The sequence below is a fragment of the Hippopotamus amphibius genome, chromosome 12 (genome assembly GCF_030028045.1).
Source record: "Hippopotamus amphibius kiboko isolate mHipAmp2 chromosome 12, mHipAmp2.hap2, whole genome shotgun sequence".
Classification (NCBI taxonomy): Eukaryota; Metazoa; Chordata; class Mammalia; order Artiodactyla; family Hippopotamidae; genus Hippopotamus; species Hippopotamus amphibius.
In genome coordinates, this window is record NC_080197.1 from 99,959,244 (window position 1) to 99,980,461 (window position 21,218).

Sequence of the window (21,218 nt, forward strand, 5' to 3'; positions counted from 1 at the left end):
GAAGGGGTAGGGTCCCCCTCATCGGCCCCAAGGGCCAGGGCCGGCCCTCCCACGCACGACCCCCTCCCTGTGGCGTGGCGTCGCCCCAGGAGCCAGCCTGGGTAGGCGCTCCCGCCGCGGGGCTGTCGCGCACGGGCAGGCCTGCGTCCTCTCCCCCACCCGAGGGGCGCGCGCGGGCACCTCCAAACGGCCGGGCGCAGGGGCCGTGACGGGGCGTCCGCTCCCGCAAACACCCAGCGGGGAGACCCAGGGCAATCCGGGCGTGGCGACTGCAGAGGGGCGTGTCAAGCGGGGGCCTCCAGGCCTCGCTGCGGGGAGGGAGGTGAGTCTGCGTCTTCCGGGGGGCGTGGGGGCTGTGCCCTCTCGGGGGGAAGAATGCTCCCGGGGGTCGCGGTGCGGAGGGGAGAGGTGCGCGGGGGCCTCTGTCCAGCGGGCCCCCCGGCGTGCTCGCGCCCGGCCCGCGCGGGGGTGGGGGTCTCTCCGGCGGCGCGGCTACACCAGCGCCAGGGGCGCGTCGGCTCGGCCCGCGCTGGCGGCGCTGCTCCGGCGGCGGGGGCTGGGCGTGGCGGCCGCGCCGCCGCCCTCCGCGGGGCAGCCGTGCTGGAGGAGGATGTCGGCGCACAGCTGGCTCCCCGCCTGGCGGGCGTAGAAGAGCGCGGTGCGGCCGTGCGCGTCGCGGGCGGACACGTCGGCGCCGTACTAGGGGGCGGAGGCGGCCGCGTCAGCGCGCGCCCCCCGGCCCAGGCCCCCGCCCGCGCCCCGCCGCCCGCGCCCGGCTCCGTCCCAGACGGAGCCCCCGAGGCCCCCCGCGCCCGCCCCCCGCTCACGTACCCACAGCAGCAGCTGCGTGATGACGACGTGGGCGAGCTCGGCCGCCAGGTGCAGCGGGGAGCGAAGCTGCGGGTCCGCCACGCTGCTGTCGAGCGGCCCGTGTCTCGCGTGGGCCAGGAGGAGGAGCACGGCGGCCACGTCCTGGGCCTGCACCGCGGCCCACAGCTGCCGGCCCAGCGGCTCTTCGGAAGCGCCCAGCGGCGCCAGGAACAGCAGCTGCTCGTACTTGGCGCGAATCCACGACTCACGCTCCTCCCTGCGGGACCGGGCATCAACGGCACGGGCTCTAGGCACCCCCCCCAGCCGGCACCTCGGCTCCCGGCCCGGGGGGGGGGGGGGCCCGCTCGCGAGCCGCGCACCCCAGGTCTCCCGCGCCCGCCGCCCGCGCGCGTACCGCGAAGAGTCCCGCGTGGGTTTGGCGCGGCCCCGCGTGTCACTCTCCCACACGCTGTTGGCCACGTCGTTGCCGATGGCTGTCAGCACCAGGGTCAGCTCCCGCGGCCAGTCGTCCAAGTCGAGCGAGCGGACGCGGGACAGGTGTGTGCCCAGGTTGCGGTGAATGCCAGAACACTCGATGCAGATGAGTGCGCCCAGGTTCAGGCTGGCCCACGTGGGGTCTGGGGACGGAATGCAGGTCAGCTCCTGGCCGAGCCGCACGGGCGCCCCGGCATCCCTCAGTCCCTGCGAGCCACCCTCCCTCCCAGGTCCCTCCACTGCCCCCTTGCGCTCACTGGGGGCCCCGCAGTCCACGCAGATGGAGTTCCCCTTGGCGTTCCGGATCGCCTGGATGGCCACGGCTTCGCTTTGGCTGTCTGTGCGCAGCTGCAGCAAGGATTCGGATTAGTACCGACTCTCCCTCTGAGCCCTTACCCGGACTCCTCAGACACTCACCTCTGTTCTCCGCCCAACCCCCAGACCCGCTACCTTGACCTTGCTGCTCTCACAGCACTGCAGACTGGCTAGGATCTGACTTTCGATGGCCTGAACCCAGGCGTCCCGCTCCTCAAAACTGGCCGCCTCGAAGTGCCACGTCTGACCAGTGCTGGACACGATCAGGAACTCGAAGTTTTCCTCTGGGTGGGGGGATGGAATGGGGTCATGAGGGACAGGATTCGAACAGGAGCTGCCTTCCCCAAACCCTTCCTCCCTGATATCCATCCCAAGGCCCTGGGAGTGGGGCAGAGCGGCTGGGGAAGCAGAGGGTGGGGGAGCGCAGGAAGCCCGAGCACATGCAGGGGAAGGCAGGGGCCCCCCCACCCTCTGCACCCCAGCTGAGCGCCTCACCCAGCTCCCCGCTTGTTACCTGCTTTATAAATATTTCTTAAACTACCAAAGGATTTTAGTTTCCACATTTTGCGCTTGGCTGGTTTCCCGAAGCGAAGGAGATAGAGATAGAATGGAGAGCAGAACAGAGAAAAGAGACCAGGAAAGGAGAAAAAGAGAGGCAGATGGAGAGATGGAGAGAGAGAGAGGGACAGAGAGTGCCAGAGACAAAGCAGGACAGACAGATGGGGAGAGAAAGCAGAACTAAAGTCAGTGGCCCCGGAGCAGAGTAGAGCGGAAGCCAAGAGCCATGAGAGTAGGCAGGTCTGGAACCTGGGTCTGAGCACCCGGCAGAGAGCAGGGGCGGTGGGGACCCGTTATCACGACCAGTGAGAAGCCGGACCTCTGGGAGGGGAAGGGACGGCCAGGATCTGAGTGGACACGGGGAAAGGGGACCGGTGTTCCCAGGCCTGGAGTGAGGGGTCCCTGGGGTTCAGGAGGAGCCTCAAGGGTCTGAGGGGAGTCGCTGGGGGCAGGAATGGGAAGCACTGTAGTCAAAGGCTGTCGGGGGAGCTTGGCAGTCCAGGACGTTACTGGGAACAGGAGCTGGGTGCTCAGAGCCCAGGAGCGGAGGAGTCAGTGGGGGACACAGAGGTCAGGGGCCGAGTCGACGGGGCTCGTGGGGCCTTCTGCGTGCAGGGGCCGGGGTAGTAAGCAGAGCTGGGGGCAGGAACAGGAACTAGCGGGTCACTAGGCGAGGCCGCCGGAGCCACAGACTCACGGGGGTCCTTGAGAACGGGGGCCGGGGGCTGCGGGGGTAAAAGGCACCGGCTGGGCACTGAGGAAGGAGAGGGGCGGAGGGCCAGCCATCCCCTTCTCACTAAACAACGTGCAGAGGGGCGATGACAGCCAAGCTCTCCGCTCAGGCCCTTGTCCTCCTCCTGCAGGGCTCAGGCCAGGGATCTGGAGTGTGGGGACGAGGGTCCAGGGTGGGAGCAGAACTGCCCACCAGGGCCTCACCTTCAGCCTGCCCAGCCGAGCCTTCCGTTTTAGATGGCGTTGTCAACTTCTTCCTCCTCTGCTTCTTCACCATGGGAGAAGGAGGGGGTTCCCGACTCAGGGGGCTCAGGTCTCCGGATGGGGTGCAGTCTTGGGGAGGGGGACACAGCTGCCTCAGCGGCCCCCTCCACAGATTTCCTGATTGCTCCACAGCCTGTCTCCCCTGAACTAGATCTGGCATTGGAGGGTCCCCTCCTCAGCCATCCCTCTCTAGGAGGTCCCCCTTGATTGTTCCTGGGGAGGAGGGCAGATGACTGGTTTAGAGTCAGACCTGTACGCAGAGCCTGGCTCTGCCACTTACTGGCCTTGAGACCTTCAGCAGGTCACTTAATCTTCCGAGCCTCAGTTTCTTCATCCCTAAAACGGGGATAATAATCTTGACCCGACAAGGTTGTTGTGAGGACCGCTTGTTACAATGCTACTTGCTATTTTTACAAAAATACCTATTTCCAAACATTCCAAATACTGACGGCTGGATATGTGCTGGACAATGTCCTCCGTTTAAGCCTCAAAGCAACCCTCTGAGGCAGAAACTATTATCTCCATTTTACGGATGAGCAAACTGAGGTGTGGAGAGGTCAAGTGACTTGCCCAAGTGGCAAGCCAGGATTCAAGTTCAAGTTCAGGCAGCTTAGCTCTAGAACCCACTTGTCTTAGCCATTATGCTAAACATGGTATGACTGAGCTTGGTGCCTGGGCACCCAGTTGATGCTCAGGGTGTCCACTCATGCATTGAGCCTCCAAGCTCCCACCCCAATTTCATTTCCCACTGCATCCCATCTGGATCGGGGAGACCGTGGTTGGAGGGTGAGTCCTCACTGACCAGTGCTGAGGGCTCGGGCCAAATTCCGGTCTGGCTTCAGCAGGTGCTTGGATGTCTGGTCTGGTGGTGGCTGCAGGGAACTGGGGCTGGGGCTTGGGCTTGGGGTAGGAGTGGTGGCTTCTGTCAGAAGGGGAAGAAGATAAATCCTCAGTGAGCTACTCAGTCTCTGGGCCCCACTCCACACATGGTCCCTCTTCATCACCCACCTTCCCATTTCACCGGTCTCATTCCCCTCTTCCCTACTACCCCTCCTTTCCCCAGCCCTGGCCCCTCTCCGGCCCCTTTGTCATCAGCCCCACTCACCAGGGCCTTCCCCCATTTGGACAGTGCTCATGTCCTTCACCAGCCCGTTGATGCTGGCCGAGGGGCCAAAAGCGGAGATGGCCCGTGGGGGCCGCTTGCCGGGGACTTTGACTGTTGTTCGTAGCAAGTCCATTTCCTTTCCGTGGGTACTGTGGATGTAATCCTGCAGCAGTATAGGGGTTGAGAGTATAGGGAAGGCTGGGGTCCTCAGTGCTGCTGGGAAGCAGCCAATAATATGGGCTAGAGAAGGACTGGAGAGGGGATTCTAGGAGCTGACTGGGTTGGGACGAGCTCTAGGGGATCAGCCCAACAGACGGGGCCCAGCAGCGTCTCCTCCGGAAAGCACCCCTGAACGGCCAGCCAGGTGGCGTTCCTTCCTCCACTTTCTCCCACTAGACCGCAAGTCCTAGGGAGATGTGTTTGCATTCCCATCTGCGGCATGGGCGCGTGGTGGGTGCCCAACAGCTGTTTACTAAACTGAAAAGAATAGGACTAGTGCTTCCCAGAGCTGATGTTGGTGTTTGTCAGAGGCACAGACTGGAAGAGCTAGAAGTGCACCCAAGGCCAGCCAGTGTGGCCCAGCAAGTCTCTGGCACTCACATTAATGCTGGGGTGGTAGAGTAGGAAGCCATTACTGGACAGGGTCACATATTTCTTCTTCCATTCTTTGTTCAAGGAGTTGCCACTTCGCTTTAGTAGGAAGCTCTGGAGAACGGAAAGAGACATGTGGGAGAAAATCAGTTAAGACCGCCTACCGCCAGCCTGCCCCCAGTCCCTGGACCACCCACCTGTTTGATGGGGATGGCTCGCCCACTCCCTGTTGTCTCTCCCCGGCTGTCCAAGCTCCGCTTCTCAGAGTCACTGCCCCGACGATTCTGGAATGGTTCGTGGCATCAGTTAGAGGATGGATAGAGGAATATAGTGATGGAGGGACAGGGAAGACAGATGACGAAGGGCCCAACAGAGAGGTCTAGGGACCAGGGAAGATGGGCAGGTAACAGGGGACAGGAGGATGGGGGGTTGGAGTGTCCAATACCGCAAAAAGGCTGGTCCTGCGCTTGGCTGCCCGGTGCAGGGACCCCGGGGCGCTCAGTCCAGCCACTGCAGCTGCCTCCGCTCGGAGCTCCCGGTGACCAACATTGGGTGAGGATGGGAGGGAAGAAGAGTAATCGCTAGTGTGGCCCCCGTTACTGGCCTGCAGGCAGAGGGAGGGGTCAGAACAGCTGAGATGCCGCCACCCACCAAGCTACTGTTGTGTCTAGTTATAAGGAATGTGAGATATTCCTTCATCTCATCACCATTCATTGGTCTCATCATGAATAATAAAACTCCTCACTCGTGTTGTCACAGGGCTTTAGATTTTGCAAAGGTTGACTTCACAAGTATTATGCCATATAATTTTCCTGACAACCTTGAGACATTTAGGTGAGTTGCTCAAGGACACTGCAAATGGTGTTTCAAACCTGGTTGACTTTCAGTCCAACGCACTTTCTCCAAGTGGTGTCACTGCCATTGCCATCTGCCCCCCGCAGCCTCCTGGGGTCTCTGTACCTGTCCTTGGATCAGCAGCCCTTCCTCTGATTCCTACCAGCCCCTCTGTGGACCCTGAAACCCTAACTCACCTGCCCAGCTACAGGAGTGGAAGCAGCTGAGTGGCTTGGGGAGCTGGGTAGGGACTTGCAGGCAGCCAGAAGCTGTTGCTGTTTGCGCAAGGTCACCACCTTCTGGGCCACTGAAGGGAGGGGGGAGGGGAAGGAAGCATGAGCAGGGCCGATACCCAAGACCACCCTTCGTGGCCCAGCTTTGAGAAGACCCTAGGAGATAACACAGGCCCCAACTTCCTTGTCACTGTGGCCTTCATACCACCTGTGGCCTTGCCAGCTCCTCCTGCCCGGAAAGGACCGGTGGCTATTACGCAAACCTTCTCTGACCTCCCTGGCCCCTCCTCCCTCCCACGCAGAGGTTAATTTCCTGTGGCTCACAGAGAGAGGCCCGGGTGTGTGATCTCTAAGAGCATCCTAGTCCCCAGCTCCCTGATTCCCACACGTGTGGAGGGTCAGCACACTCACCCTCCTGGAAGACCCGGTCCACATTGAGCCCGTAGGTTGCACACGTCTCGTAGTAGCTGCAGCGCTTCATATCGGCACACAGAGCCCTGGCACGGGCATCGCCCACGACTCGAGGGGAGGAAGCGCTGATCCGGTCTGAGGGGACAAGACGGGGAAGATTGGTGAGGGGGCCCCATCCCCACTTTGCTGCTCTGCTTTCTCTCGGGCTCTAGTCCTAGACTGGGACCACCGGGAAGAGGCTGTGAGAGAATACCCTCCTGTGAGCCAGTGCAAGGGGGGCGTGTGAGCCTCTTGTGAATGCCGGGCCCAGCCCACATGCCCAGCTGCAGCGCCAGCAGGCTGGGGAAGCTGCGTGCGTGTCTTCAAAGAATACTCCAGAGGTGAGTGGAATGTCCTGATGAGGTCCGACATGGCTGAGACTCAGGAGTGGCAGTCACCCTGCCCTGCAAATTCAGTGAGCCCTGGACTGAGTGGGAGGACACCTGGCCTATGAACTAGGAAAAGGTTGAATGTCCATGAATAACAGGTGGACTGTTCATCTGCAGCAAGAAAGCAAGAAACCAGGATGCGGGACTTCCCTGGTGGCACAGTCCTTAAGAATCCGCCTGCCAATGCAGGGGACAGGGGTTGGATCCCTGGGCCAGGAAGATCCCACACGCCGCGGAGCCACTGAGCCCGTGCGCCGCAACTACTGAGCCTGAGCTCTACAGCCTGCGAGCCACAAATACTGAGCCCGCGTGCCACAACTACTGAAGCCCGCATGCACCTAGAGCCCGTGCTCCACAACAAGAGAAGCCACTGCAGTGAGAAGCCCGTGCACCGCAGTGAAGAGTAGCCCCCGCTCGCTGCAACTAGAGAAAGCCCGCGCAGCAACAAAGACCCAGTGCAGCCAAGGAAGGAAGGGAGGGAGGGAAGGAGGGAAAGAAGGAAAGAAGGAAGGAAGGAAGGTAGGGAGGAAGGAAAGAAACCAGAAGGCAAGCGACAGGTGGAAGCAGCCACCTGCAGGACAGGCATCCAGACAGCAAGGCCTGCCAGCCTCATACAGGTGGGTACTAGAGAAGCTTTTCCTGGCTCTGCTGGAAAAGAGGGCCTGGCAGCTCTCTCTGTGTTTTCTCCGTCATTTCATTTGTGTCTTCTCTTTGTTTTTAGATAAGTTCCTTTGAAACGTGTCAGCCTGGCCCAGCTGTAGCAAGGGGAAGACGGAAAAGGCTTTCTAGTCACACTAGGGCCTGAGATTTTCTGTATTTACCATGGTGATGGCATCAGGAAATGGCGGCGTGAGAACACAAGGTAGGTGATATCTCAGAGGAATGAGGACTGCCACTGGAGCTGTCCCTTCCTTCCTGGAGAGTCTCCTTTTCTCTCTCAGACCTTGGAAAGTTTGTGTTTGGTTTAATGGCTCTGTTGTTTGGAGACCAGCCTCCTTTCACAGGGTGACTTAAATCCAAGTCGCCAGGTCCACTTATTACCAAGCTCCCACCTACGCGGGGCCACACCCGGGAGGAACGTCCCCAGCCCCTCCTTACCTTGTGTCCCCACCAGTGCCAGAGCCAGGCCTCCTCGTCCCTCCCCCCGCAGGGAGCTCAGCTGCCCGTGAAGACGGCTCACGGCCTGGAAACTATTCTCATCCTCGAGGCTGAAGACCAGGATCACAGCATCTGCCCAGCCTGAGAACTTGCAGAGGGTGAGGGAGCAAAGGGGTGGTCAGACAGGTCCTCTCCTCTGGATGCTATTCCCAAGGAGACCTGGGAAACCAGAGCCCTCTCCTTTGGCCAGTGCTGACCACAGCCCACCTGCCTACCCCGCCATCTCATCCCTCACCTTGGCATCAGGTGCCCCAGCTTCCTCTCGGATCAACACCAGATGAGTCTGTCCATCCACCAACATTTCTTTCTTGTGCTGCTCACCTGTCCAGAACAGTTGGAAGTGGTAGGAGGTCAGAGGTCACAGGTCACCAAACCTCCCCGTGCTCCTTGTACTTTAGCTAGTCAGGCCTCATCCTTCTCTCTGGTCTCCATACCTGCATAGTCATTGGTCAAACGGCCTGGATCCCTGACCCCAATCCTTAGCTTACTGTGGCTCCTGAGAACTCACTCTCTGTCTTCTCCAGCACCTGGTATGACCCAGTCAGGAATCGGTGGATGAGCGATGACTTCCCACTCCTGGCATCACCCAGCACACCCTGAGGACAAGGTTGTAGAGCAGAGATTGCAGGAGTTACGAGGAGGCAGGGTGATTGAGTCTGGACACTGCAGAGAACTCAAAGGGACTGGCAGTGTTAAATCCTCCAATCAGGGTTCTACAGGGCCTGGGTGACAGTCAGTCAGGAGAGAGCATTTGGGAGGATCAGGCTAGGCGTGTGGTAAGAAATGATCTCAAGCTCGACGTGTACCATAAGCTGAAGAACGTCAACAACTCAGTACCATCTTTTTTTTTTTTTTTTGGTGTTGTGTTGTTTAGGAAACATACTAGATGCATGTCTGGTGGGGGGCAATGTCGCAGCCCTGGGTACTAGCTGGACATTTTTATCCAGCTCTAGGCAACAGAACATGAAAGGCGAAAGGGGAGATGTCAGAAATGGGGAGAAGCCTGGAAGAGGACCATGGACAGGCAGGAAGAAGGGAGGCTACGGAAGAAAAGGTTGTGAGGGTGTATGAAGCCCCAGGAAAGGGCTATGAAGGTAGACTCTCAGGAGAATTGACAAACCATTCTCCATTCTCACAGAAAGGGAAGGGAAGAGGTGAAGGAGAGAGAGTTGACAGTTCAGTCGGGGGGAGGTCAGCCTTCATACAGACAAGGGGACTGAGTTACCTACCAGGCGCAGTTCAGGGATGGAGCGGCTCAAAGTCCATTCCTGGCTATTGACCACAGCTTCTGAAATGGAAAAGGAGTTGTAAGAGGGGATGCTCCAGGCCAAGGAGGGCTCCCAACCCTCAGCTACCCCTCTCCTTTTGTAGCTGCCCTGCCTGGGCTAGAGAGCTGTGTGGAAAGGCTAGATTTGAGAGTGGTCCCCAGTCCTCCCATCCTAGCCGCTCTCCCCACAGCTGTTGCCGCCGCTCAGTGGTTGCTTAGCAACGGAGCCGGCAAGACAAAAATACTTCAGCTGGCATCTCCCCTAAAGCACATCCCCAAAGGTAGGTCCCTGCCCCAGACCCAGAGACCAAGGCTCTGACAGTAGCCGGTGCTTCCCTCTGGAAGGAGAGAAGAAGGTGTCCTCCCCACTGGCCTGACTGATTCCCAGGGCAGATCCCAAGAAGAGGGGCTGGGGCATAGAAGAGAGAGTGGGCCTTCCTCAATCTGCATTTCACAGGACGGAAACTGAGGCGAGGATACCCTTCCCCCTTTCCAAGGTCAACGGCACGGTGGCCCTGACCCTTCCCCACAGCCCGCGGAATGGAGCTTGGATTTTTCTATACCTCCCTCTCCCTCCCATACCCTTCCCACAAGCACCCTCCAAAAGAACGGTGGGGAAGGGCTCCACTCCCTGGCCGAGAGAAGCCACAGGCCTGGGGAAGGATGGGGGGAGGGGGAGGGAAGGATGTGGGGGGGGGGCGGCGGAGGGAAGGATGCTCCTTCCGCCCGCCGGGTCCGGCCCCCGCGCCTTACACCAGCCGGACGTTCCCGGGGCGCCGCAGCTGCGGCGGGAACTCTGGGATCCGGAGCCATCTGCTCCCACCCGCACGAGAGCCAAACCCCGGGGGCCGCCTCCTCTCCCGAGAGTGTGAGCTGAACCAAGACGCCCTCGCCTCTCTCCTCCAGAAAATAGACACCACCACCGCCCAGAAAACAAAAAACAACAAAAAAAAAAAACCCAAGAAACAAAAACAAAACACGACTTTCTCTGCACCCCCTCCCAAGTCTCCTGGGGTAAGAGTCGCCTTTGCAGCAGTTCCACCCCCCTGAGTCACTCCTGGTCAGCCCCCTGCGGGTTTCAGTGCCGCTCTGGGGCCGGGGTGGGCGGTGGGGAAGTGGGGCTTCCTATCGGCCCTCACTTCACATTCAAGTGTTCAGCACGTTCCAGCCCCCACGCGCTCGCCTACTGCCCAACGCGCCTTCACTGCGTGGAAAGAAACCCAGTCCCTCCCTGCTGTTCACTAGCCTAGCTCAACCCAGGAAGAGAGCTGTCCCTGGCGAGGAACTGCCTGCAAGGTCACTCTCGCGCCACCTACCCCAGGTGCTCAGGAGAAAGTGAGGCTTCCTCATCCCTTTCATCTTCAGTGTCCCTCTGGGCCAGGCAAAGCCCCGTTTCTATGCTCCCTGTGTCCAGCTGAGGCTGGAAGTGGGGTCTGGGGCTTCCCTGGGAACAATTTCTTTCCTACAGCCACGCTGACCAAGGGCATTCTTTTCCCAGAAAGCTCTGAGGCTTTCCGAGCCCCCCTGAAATCAAGTCTTCTCTCCTGTCCCGCAATGCCTGCTACCCGCTTCCAGGACCTCTCATCCTTTGCTCCAGTCCTTGGCAGAGAAGGAAGCCTGGTGCATCCGCCCACCCAAGAGAGAAGCTTGTCTAAGTCAGTCCTGCACACCGGCTCTCCCACCCCAAGCTGAGCATCCCAGGCGCCCTCCCCTCCCTGCTCTCAGGCCGTGGTCCTACTCACTAGGGGAAGCACGGAGCTCTGCACCCAGCAGCTCCCTAGACCCGCTGCCCGAAGACAGGACCGGGGGTCCGGGAGGGGGCCCGGAGCCAGGAGGGCCCCCTGTGCTCTTGGTAAAGATGCCGCTGATGAACTTGAGCATCTTGCGATCTCGAGTGGATGCTCGGCCCCCCTCCCGGCCCCGCTTCAGCCCGGGAGCTGGAGGTTCCAGAGTGATTGGAGGTGCAGGCCCAGTGGGCAGCGCGGAGGCGGCGGTGACAACGGCGGCTGGAGACAGGGGTGCTGGGACAGTGAGCGGAGGAGGAGAGGCGGCAGGCGGCCCCGGGTGCAAGTCACTGTTGTCCAAGGTCTTACTCTTGCCTTTCCGAGGGGACAGCTTCCCTCGGGCTCCGGGCGCGGCCCCGACGCCCCCAGAGGTCGCGGCGGCCGCTCCCCCTGCCCCGGCGGCGGCGGCGGCGGCGGCGGGAGCTCCAGTCCCGGCGCTGCTCCTCGACCCCTTGGCCCGGGGCTTGCCCTCGCTCTCGGGCCATGACAGGCGGCTGCCGGCGCCCTTGCCCGCGCCGGCCTTGGCGCCACTCGTGGTCACGGTCTTGCAGGGCTTGGGAGCGGGCGGAGGCGGCGCCACCTTGAGCCTCCGGCTGCCGGTGCCGGGGTGCGGCGAGGACGAGCCGGGGACGCCGCCGCCGCCGCCGCCTGCGCGGCCCTCGGGCTCCGGGCCCCCCCAGCTCGGGCTGCTGAGCAGGGGGCGCCGGGCGGCGGCGGGGGCGCCCCCGGGCCTGGGGTCGGCGCTCAGCCCCCCGCAGAGCGGCGGCCCGGGAGGGGCGGCCCAGAGCGAGAGGCGGCGGCCGGGAGCCGGGGAGACGGGGCGGGCCGGACTGGCCGGAGCCGGCGACGGGGCGGCGGGCTCGGCGCCCCCGGCGCCCGCGCCGCTCGTGCTGATCCACAGCGCATCCTGCCGGTGGAAGAGCCGCTCGTGCCGCTTCTTGCCCGGCTCCTCCGCGCCTCGGGGGCTGCCAGGCTCCCCGGGCTCGGCGCCTCTGGTGCCCGGGGCGCCGGCGGCGGCCGCGGACGGGGAAGGCGGCGGCGGAGGCACAGACTCGAGCTTGACCAGGGTCAGCGAGATGAGGTAGGTCGTTGTCCGGCGCTGAAGCGCGCCCGCGCCCCGGCTCATGGGGCCCCGAGACCCCCGAGCTGGGGAGGGGAGGGGACGCCCCCGGACTGCCTCAGGGGGGCCCGGCCATGGGGCCGCCCTGCTCGCCGCCCCCCGCCCCCGGACCCCGCTGAGCCCCCGGCCCGGCTCCGCTGTCGCCGCCGCCGCCGCCGCCTCCGCTTGCGCCCCCCTCCCATCACACGGGGCGCCCCCTCCCCATGCTCCCCGCCCTGCGCCCCCACCCCTCTGGAGCCCCGGGACCTTGGTGCTGCTCCAGGGAGGCGCGCCGGACCCTGCACCCCGGCCTGGGTGGGGGCGCTGAGCTGGGCGGGGGAGGGCGGGGAGGGCTGTAGTGGGGGCAGACAGGGGAGAGGGAGGCACAGCGGCCAGAGAAGAGGACCCCGAGGCTGAGGGAGAAGAACCGGTGCGGGGGAGGCAGGGGCGGGGAATGGGGACTCGAGGGACCGGGGCCGCGGATGGGGGGCGGAGAGGGGTTCTTTGGGAGGGTGGGAGGCTAATGGGGCTGGTCGTGCGGGGGATTCGCAGAGGCGCGGGGAGGATGCTGGGGATGGGGATACAGGCGCCGGCGGGGGAGGAAGGAGGGAAGCCGAGGGGGTGGGAACCCACGGGTCTGGGGTCTCGGAGGGGAGGGGCGTGCGATCCGGGCGCAGGGTCCGGGGGGCTCGCCGGGGCTCGGCTCGGTCCGGATGCGCGCTGTGTCCGGGCGCTCCCCTCACAGTGAGGAGGAGGCGGCCCCCCGCCCCCCCCCACCTATCTCCCCCCGCACCTTCTCTCCACCAGCAAGGCTGCCTGCGAAGGCGGTGCAAAATCCAGGACTGGATTTCCCTCCCAAATCCCGGGCTGGATTTCCTGGAACTCGGACTCACCTCCTCCAGCACTCTAGCCCCCTCCCCAACACACCCCGGTTAGGGAGCGCTACTGCTGCGTGTGACATTTAGGCACGAGAGTAAAAATCGGCGTATGGGTGGACAGTCCTCGGCGAAAACGGAGCAAATTCCTGTTCCCTGCCAATTCTGGGGAAGCTGACGGGGGAAAGTAGGGAGCCCTGAAATCCCTTTCCCAGGACCCCGTGTTTCCCCCAGGTACTTGCTCGCCTTCCTTTCCCCATGACTCAGCCCCCTCGCCCACCCCACCCTCCACACGCAGTGCATTGACTGGGCTGTGACTTGAGCCTAACTGTCCCAAAGTGAACTTGGAGACTGTTCCCTGGGGATGGGGATAAACATGGAACTTTGCAGGGTGGGTGGAAGGAGGGGGTGCCTCAGGGGGGGAAAGATCTGCGGAGTCGAGGAACCCAGGCCGAAAAGTGAGTTAAAAAGCTCCAGCTCAGGGTGGAAGGGGAAGGAATACGTCTACAGATTGACACCACCCCCCATACCAAAATGCATCCGGTCTCCATAGCAACCATAGCTCCAAGCGTGCCTCAGACACAGCGGGGATAAGCAGAGAGGAGGATCGGCGTGTATGGTGGGTGGGGGACCCGCCAGGGTCTTTGGGGTTACTGGAGGCACTACCCTCACACCTGGTCGCCCACCTGTGGGGTGTTTAGCGCCCTGAATATAAAGACCCCTCAGCTGAGGCAGAGGTCACAGGTCTCTTCTGGGTTTCCACTCAATCTCCTGAGGTTTTCAGGGTGGGGCTTTTTTAGAAGGTTAAAGAGGAGATAGAGAGAATGGAAAACGTCAGCTCTGTGTCCTCCACCCCTTTAGGGACCCTGGAGTTGAAGGCTCCCTGTCCTCCAGCCCAGGGAGAAGGTTGACGGGCTTAGGCCGATGGCGGACAGGGGCTGAGACTGGCAGTTGTGGGGTAGGAGTTGAGGGATGCCTCTCCGCAGCCTTGGAGACCCCTCCCTGGGACTCAGGGAGTCTCAGCATTCCCCTAATTTGGCGTCCCACCCTCCTGACGCAGCGGAGACTATAATAAGTGCTGCCGTGGGCGGCTCTTGGAGGCAGAAGCCGGAGGCATGCTTGGCCTGGTGGGGGGGGGGGGGGGGCGGTACCAGGATGCTGGGTGCCCTCTGTTCTCCCTGAGACCTGTACCCAATCCCTCCGTGGTTCTGTCCTGAGATCAGCACCCCCTTCCACTGGAAAGTCAGCATGACACCATCCCCAGAACAGAAGACCCTTCAGCAGCCTTTTCTGAAAGAGAAGGTGAAGATTTGCTGATTCTGGCTTAATTCTCCTTCCTTCCTTTGGTGGCCTCAGTTTTCTTTTAAGTTCAATGGGCACAGAATCCCTGCTCTTAGAGTGGAGTGGAACAAATCACATATGAAGAGTGGTCTTCTCAGAGAATTCAGCCTCCACCCCTCCTCACTGCCTCCTCTCCAGAGCTAAGCTGAGTTCCTCTACCTGGCCTAAACCTCTTTCCTCCCCCACTCTTTTTTTTTTTCCTACAAGGGTGGAGCTTGGAGTTCCTCCCTAGGAGTCCCGGTGGGGCCACTCCCCTTAGGTCCGCCTTTCCAACCGCTGTAGGGAAGGTATCAGCTGTAGTTCTTGGCAAAGGGTGGGGGACAGGAGGTGAGAGGGGCACTAGTGGAAGAAAAGCAATGGGAAGGGAATCAGACTGTTTCCTTAGGAACCTGAACCAAAGTGTTCTTTCCCCAGGTTAGGCCCTGGTGGCCTCTACTATCAGAGGGGTCTGGCAGGAGGTATCCCTGATGGAAAGAATAGTCTCTCACCCACCCCCATCCTCCAACCCCCAGGTAGGCTGCTAAGAATGGAGAGGCTGGAAGAGACCAGGATATGATGGAGGATGTGCTTCTCCCAGACACCGTTCATGAGCAAAGTAGCCAGCTTTTATCGGCTCTTTGCAGCTTCAGAGGGAAATTAGATGACACCAGACCAGAGGTGACCTCCAGTTCCACCAGTTCCTCAGTGGTGGGGCCTTGTGGATAGAGAGAAGCTGTTCCTGCCAGGGCCCCACCACAGAACTGAAGACTGGGGTGGGCAGGAGGATGTGGCGGATGGTGTTGCCATGGCAGCACTTCCTCCCTGTGTTGTCATCACTTGCTCTAATGGCACCAAGGAGGTAGAGCGGAAGGTGTGTGGGGGGGAAGACAGCAACAGGAGCACGGGGAGGCGAAGGGACTGAGGAGAGTCCTGGGGACTTCTCTGCACTTCAGCTGTGCAGAGCATGCTGTGTGAGTGTTAATGTGTGTCTGGGAGCCTAAGATACTCTGTGTGGTGTATTTCAGTATGTTGTAGTGTGTGTGTGTGTGTGTGCGCGCGCGCGCGCGCGCGCGTGCGCGCATGTGTGTGTTCTCTCTACAGCTGGAGAACAAGAGGTCACTGATCCTTTGTGGGTCCTGGGAATGACCACATTATCCAGTCCCAGAACCTCCTGCCCCAAACTGCTTCCTGCCCCAGACTCCCCAGGCAGGGTCCAAGTCTACCATGGGTCTGTGATGGCCTTTCTTCCCCATGCTCACCCACTTCTCCATTGCCAAGGTCAGCTCGGCATTGACCTGTATATTGGTCCCCTGGGAGAATGATTAGAGTTGGGGAAAGAGGAAGAATGACACCTCCTATGTCTTTTCCCATCCTTTCCAAATGTATTCTTCCCTCGAGTCCCAGCTCCATCTTGGGGACTAGAAAGTGGCTGATTGGGAAGTGATGTATGACCCAGCAAGCCCTTATATGCCCCCGATGGTCCCCAATACACCCAAGTTGGGAGCTAATCCGTCTCTTACCTTGTACGCTGTCCAGTGAGGCCTGAATGCTGTCCCGAAGTTCAGGGTCGCTCACCCTCTCTGCCAGCTTCCTAAGGCGGCTTAGAGCCTGCCTGGCCACCTCATGTCGTCTGACTTCTGCTCTCACTGCAGCTACAGCCAACTGCCTCTGGGCATGCATTGTTGCCCAGACCTGTCTTGCTGGGCTAACAGCAACCTCTGGCCCCGAAGCCCATGGCCCTGCAGCCCCCAAACCCCAGAAGGCCCCTTCTGCTATGCCCCAGAACTCCCCTCCCTTGCCCGCCCTTCCGTCTGTCGACTTCACTTCCTGACTGGTGAGTTTCAAACCCACAGTCTGGGTCAGCATTACCTCCTGCACCACCCACCCCCTCTAGCGTTGGCCTATCAGCTCTGCCAGCCAGCCCCTGCTACGATTCCCCAGCCAGGTGGATGGAGAGACCTTAAGAAGCATCCCAGGGCCTCCTGTGGGAGGTGGTTAGTTAAGATGGGTGTTGATGCTGGGAGGATGAGACATCATGTCCCCGGTGTAATCCCGAACTCTTGGTGACCTACAGGTTTGTGTTCAGTCTCAGATGCTCATGGGAATCCACACGCACTTGGTCTGCCACCTTTAGTGCCCTGCATTCCAGCTTACAGTTGTACTCCCCACCTACTCTGCACATCCAAAGTGTTCACATACTTACATCTTGCAGTGTAACCCTTCCAGAGTCGGCTACCCCTCTGCAACCACCTCCTGCTTAAAAGGGTCAAGTAGTTACAGGGAGAACAGTTTATGGAGGACAGTAACCAGACAAAACCACCAGCTTCCATGTTCAGTTTCATAATAATTAACTTGTCTATAACACTTAACAGTTTACAACATACTTTCATGTACATTGACTTCACGACAGGCCCTAGGGGTAGAATTTTTATCCCTATTCTGCAGAAAAGGAAACTGAAGCTCAAAGAGGCCAGTAAGAGGTGACACAAAGATACCAATCTAGGTCTTCGATTGTAATTCTGATACCCTTTTCACTACACCACCCAACTAAGATGCTTGTCAACCAGTTCCCCTTATCTTGAATACCACTGCCTTGCCCTTGATTTAGGAACTGAAAGAGAAGAGGGTGGGTGAGGAATTGAAGGACAGAATGAAGATGCAGGGGGTTGGGGGGGGCGGAATAGTGGACAGTTTGATGTAATCATTTTGTTTCAGGACTTAAGCCTTTCTGGCCCTGCCAAATGCCTCTCCTCCTGAACATCTTATTGATATTAATTTGTGTAGGATAGGGGATTTTAATATATGAATGTGTAAGTAGAGATAAGAGAATTAGGGTTGGGATTACCCACTGGAAACTGTAAAATAGCCTGAACGATAACAGGGAACAATGAGTGTTTACTATGTGCCAGGTACTGTTCTAAGCGTTCTAAATATTTATAGCAACTCATTCAATTTTCACAATAACCCAAGAGATGGGTGTATTGTTACTTACCCCCATTTTACAGGTGAGGAAACAGGCACGGGGAGCTTAAGTAACTGGCCAAAGTTTACACAGTAGGAGGTACAGTTGGAACCCGTGCCGCCTGACTCGAGCGGTAAGACGAGGCCACTTACGCAGTCATAGAATCTAAGTACACACCAAAGTAAATCACTGTGGGGTTGAAGGAAGGTGTTTCATGTGTGTTCCTACTATGACTGCCTTTTTCTCTTGGGAGAAAGAGGAACTATGCCTCTTCCCATCCCCATGGAAAAGGCAGTGTGTCAAAGCACTTATTCAATAATAAACAGATGCTGACCAACCACTCTGCCGCCTCTCGAGTGAAAACGTGAAGACTCCTCCTTCCCCTCATCTTTATTCATATTCCAGACGCCTCCCCCCCCTTTTTTTTCCTACACGCCCAGGATCGGGCATGTGCTCCGAAGACGCCAGCACACTCAGCGTGTACCTGCGGCTGTGTCACACGCAGGTATGCACCGGCCCGAGGCTCCTGTTTCTCCTATCGAGTTTCTAGCAGGCTCACGCCCCATCAGGAGGGGCTACGGTCCAGACCACGTGTACCCGCGGCTGCGCCTGCGCACATGTGAGTATCTGCTGGGCGCTGCTGTGCCAGACCCGCGGCCTCTGCGGCTGGGGTAAACAGCGCAGTATTTTGCCTCTCTGGGTGTTCCCGAGTGTGACGCAATAGCAGCGAGCGAGGGCGTCATCATGACGTCACTGCTGGACACGCGGGAAGGGGCGGGAGGGCGCGCCCTTGATGGGAGGAGCGCTTTCACCCGGCCCTCTTGGCCGGGGTTCCTCTAGCGCCTCTTCCCGCGGGCGAGACCTCTTCCCGCGGGCGAGACCCCTTCCCGCGGGCGAGACCCCTTCCCGCGGGCGAGACCCCTTCCCGCGCTCTCCGCGCAAAGCTCCGCGTTCAATCCGGGGCTTTGACGTTTAGGCTCCGGTCCCTGTGAGAACCTCTGGAAGCCCTGCCCCCAGGTTTAAGTTTCATCCAATAAAGAGCCTCCGGGGGGGGCCGGCAGGCGGATCGGTGACGCAATGCAGACTGATTGGCGCTCAGGCCCTCAACGTCCCGGATTAGCCCCGAGTCTGGCCAATCCGCAGGCAGGGGCGGGGCGGTGCAGGCGCAGAGGATTGGGTTTGGCTGGACTCGATTTAAAGAGACAGAAGCTGCCGAGGTCCCCGAAGACGGTCCCCGAGACCCTCCCCCCAAGTGCCTGGGACCACTTGGGTCCCCAAAGCTGGGGAGATGGTTTGCGGAGGCTTTGCCTGCTCCAAGAATGCGCTGTGCGCGCTCAACGTGGTCTACATGGTGAGGCTTTGGAGGTGGGGGGGAGCTTCAGGGCGGAAAGGCGAGCGGGGAGACTCTCCAGGGGACTTCCGATGGGGAGAGGGGTGTACTGGGGGTTCCGGGAAGATTCCCGGGAACTTCCGGCGAAGAGGGAATTCCTGGGGACTTCCGTGGGAAGAGGGGAGGCTTCCGGTGATGAGAGGGTATGTCTGGGGGTGGGGGTAATGAACTGAAGGATGTGGGCATAAAGGCCCAGACCGCCCTCTTGTGAACTTAAGTTTCTCCCAAATAGAGGTGATGGATGAAGCTAAATGTTCCATTTTATATCCATGGACTCTACTATGCCTGCCACCTCCCCACCCCCATCCCAGCCATTCTGACCTCTGGTGGGGAGTGCCCAAGGATGCTTGTGGTCCTGACAGTAGCACCTCCTCTCGCTCATTCACACAAAACTGTTCCTTTTTTGTCCAACCCCGCCCCGGCCCCCCGTGGCCTTTGGCTGTGGTGCATACTGGAACTCTGTGAGACGTACCCCGCTCTGTTTCCCGCAGCTGGTAGGCTTGTTGCTCATTGGAGTGGCTGCGTGGGCTAAAGGCCTGGGTCTGGTGTCCAGCATCCACATCATCGGAGCAGTCATTGCTGTGGGAGTCTTCCTCCTTCTCATCGCGGTGGCTGGACTGGTGGGTGCTGTCAACCACCACCAAGTACTGCTGTTCTTTGTATCCTGACCTGAAGGGATGCGGGCACTGGGGCTCTTGGGAGGGCTGAGTCAGCGAGGAAGTTAGAGACAAGGGTAGGAGACCTCAGGGATCTTGGGGATCTGTCTCCTTGCCCTCCCTTGTACCATACTCTATGAAGCAAAAGCTGATGATTTTATTGTTTTCAACTGACATAACTGTGTCAGTTCTATCGATAGATCAGATGGTTATTATAGGTGTAACGTAACGGAATCTAGGACTTTTTTTCCCATAACTCTTCCTCTCAGTACATGATCATTCTTGGCTTGGTCTTCATCTTCCAGTTTGGAATCTCTTGCTCATGTCTGGCTATTAACCTAAGCAAACAGGTAAGAGGGTGCCCTTTCAAGTACTTGCTTTCCCCCTCCCCCCAGCCTCTAACCCCTTACCCTCAGCCTGGCCCCAAAAGATCATTCTTGGGTCCACTACCTCCAGACTCTTCACCTATTTGCTTCCTCTGGGATCCTGGCTAATCGTCTATGAGGATGATCCAGAAGGAAGTGGATAGTTATCATGGTGTCTGCACCTTTGCTTCTGAAGGTGTTAACTCCCTTCGCTTAAAGAGGGAAATAGGCACTTGAACTGGGACCAGGACGTAGGGGATTCTTAAGGTTAGCAGCATGGATACCGCCCTTCTGCCTGTAACCTCCAGACAGATGTCATCAATGCTTCTTGGTGGGTCATGAGCAATAAGACCCGAGATGAACTGGAAAGAAGTTTTGATTGCTGTGGCTTGTTCAACCTCACGACCCTGGATCAACAAGACTATGCTTTCTGCACTGCAGTGAGTTGGTGTGGGAAAGGGGGGGGAGGAAACTGGGTAAGGCCAGTTCCCACATTGGTAGATCTGAGTTTGAATGTGATTGCCTCTCTAGCAGCTCACTTGCACTGGGGCTGTGTTGGGGGCGGCGGGGGGGGGGGGGGGGGGGGGGGGGGGAGGTGGATACAGAAGCTAGAAAATTAGCCAAGTAAGATTTCAGTCTATAGGATACTTATCAGGAACTGGAAAATAATTTCTAGGATCATTCACCATAGATATTAGGGTAGCAACTCCGCATCCTCCAAGCGTGCGCGCACACACCCACACACACACACACACACACGGACTTTATCCTCAGATCTGCAAGAGCCGGAGCCCCACATGCCAGATGTGTGGAGAAAAGTTTCTTAAGCATTCAGACGAAGCCCTGAAGATCTTGGGGGGCGTTGGACTCTTCTTTAGCTTCACAGAGGTAACAGTCTCCCATTCCTGTCTATGCTTCCTCTGTGTCTTTAAGGCTCAGCCCCAGAGAGTCAGTTTGTGCTCACCTCTTCCCCTTTGCTTCTACAGATCCTTGGTGTTTGGCTAGCGATGAGGTTTCGGAATCAGAAGGATCCTCGAGCCAACCCCAGTGCCTTTCTATGAGACTTTGGGTCCTTCTGACTTTTCTGCTGTCTGCTCTCCCTAAGCTTTTTCTTCCTCCCTTAGGGAAAACCTGGGGTCTGTAGCCCTTTTTGTTTGAGAAAAAGGAAAGGCCCTTCGCCGTGTTCCCTAAAGATGACTGACAAGCTAGGCTTTATGCCTTGACGTGTTTTGTTGGGAGCAAGATTATAAGGAATGAAGACAGACCTTCCTTCCTCTCTCCCTAAGTGGACATAGAAAACCCCTGGGAGTGCATGAGATGGGATAGGGGTTGGAGTCATTCCTGGCTGTTTCCCCTCTTCTCTCTTCCACATGCTGGACCACCTCAACATATCTTTGCTCTGAGGGTAGATCAACGACAGATCCAGAGAGAAAACCACCAAGAACTCTTGTAATAAGCAGGACCCAGTCTGGGGAAGTTCAGTGAATATAAAAATAAAAACCATTTAAACTCCGTAATCAAAGAAGCAACGTAAGCACCTTTTCTTCTGTTTTGGTAGTTGAGGGG

The 21,218-nt window shown here is 59.1% G+C and overlaps 2 protein-coding genes across 4 annotated transcripts; one reads left to right on the forward strand and one right to left on the reverse strand.

Moving 5' to 3' along the window:
* Positions 1-458: 458 nt before the first annotated feature.
* Positions 459-16,045, reverse strand: AGAP2 (ArfGAP with GTPase domain, ankyrin repeat and PH domain 2). 2 transcript variants are annotated; one of them, XM_057702149.1, is made up of 19 exons: positions 10,944-12,111; positions 9,164-9,222; positions 8,443-8,530; positions 8,170-8,255; positions 7,875-8,022; positions 6,349-6,483; positions 5,902-6,011; positions 5,316-5,474; positions 5,068-5,154; positions 4,880-4,984; positions 4,280-4,442; positions 3,977-4,096; positions 3,115-3,243; positions 2,135-2,194; positions 1,756-1,904; positions 1,563-1,653; positions 1,226-1,448; positions 832-1,087; positions 459-699 (listed from the first exon to the last, which is right to left on the reverse strand). In XM_057702149.1, the coding sequence occupies exons 1-19, from the start codon at positions 12,109-12,111 to the stop codon at positions 493-495; spliced, it is 3,543 nt and encodes a 1,180-aa protein (XP_057558132.1). In that variant the 3' UTR covers positions 459-492. The 2 variants fall into 2 exon arrangements, with proteins under 2 accessions (XP_057558132.1, XP_057558133.1); XM_057702150.1 differs by lacking the exons at positions 2,135-2,194; positions 10,944-12,111 and adding an exon at positions 15,800-16,045.
* Positions 16,046-17,683: 1,638 nt separating this feature from the next.
* Positions 17,684-21,164, forward strand: TSPAN31 (tetraspanin 31). 2 transcript variants are annotated; one of them, XM_057703252.1, is made up of 6 exons: positions 17,684-17,860; positions 19,123-19,290; positions 19,557-19,637; positions 19,961-20,092; positions 20,427-20,540; positions 20,639-21,164. In XM_057703252.1, exons 3-6 carry the CDS (start codon positions 19,560-19,562, stop codon positions 20,711-20,713), a joined length of 399 nt encoding a protein of 132 aa, XP_057559235.1. In that variant the 5' UTR covers positions 17,684-17,860; positions 19,123-19,290; positions 19,557-19,559; the 3' UTR covers positions 20,714-21,164. The 2 variants fall into 2 exon arrangements, with proteins under 2 accessions (XP_057559235.1, XP_057559233.1); XM_057703250.1 differs by lacking the exon at positions 17,684-17,860 and adding an exon at positions 18,358-18,592.
* Positions 21,165-21,218: the final 54 nt, after the last annotated feature.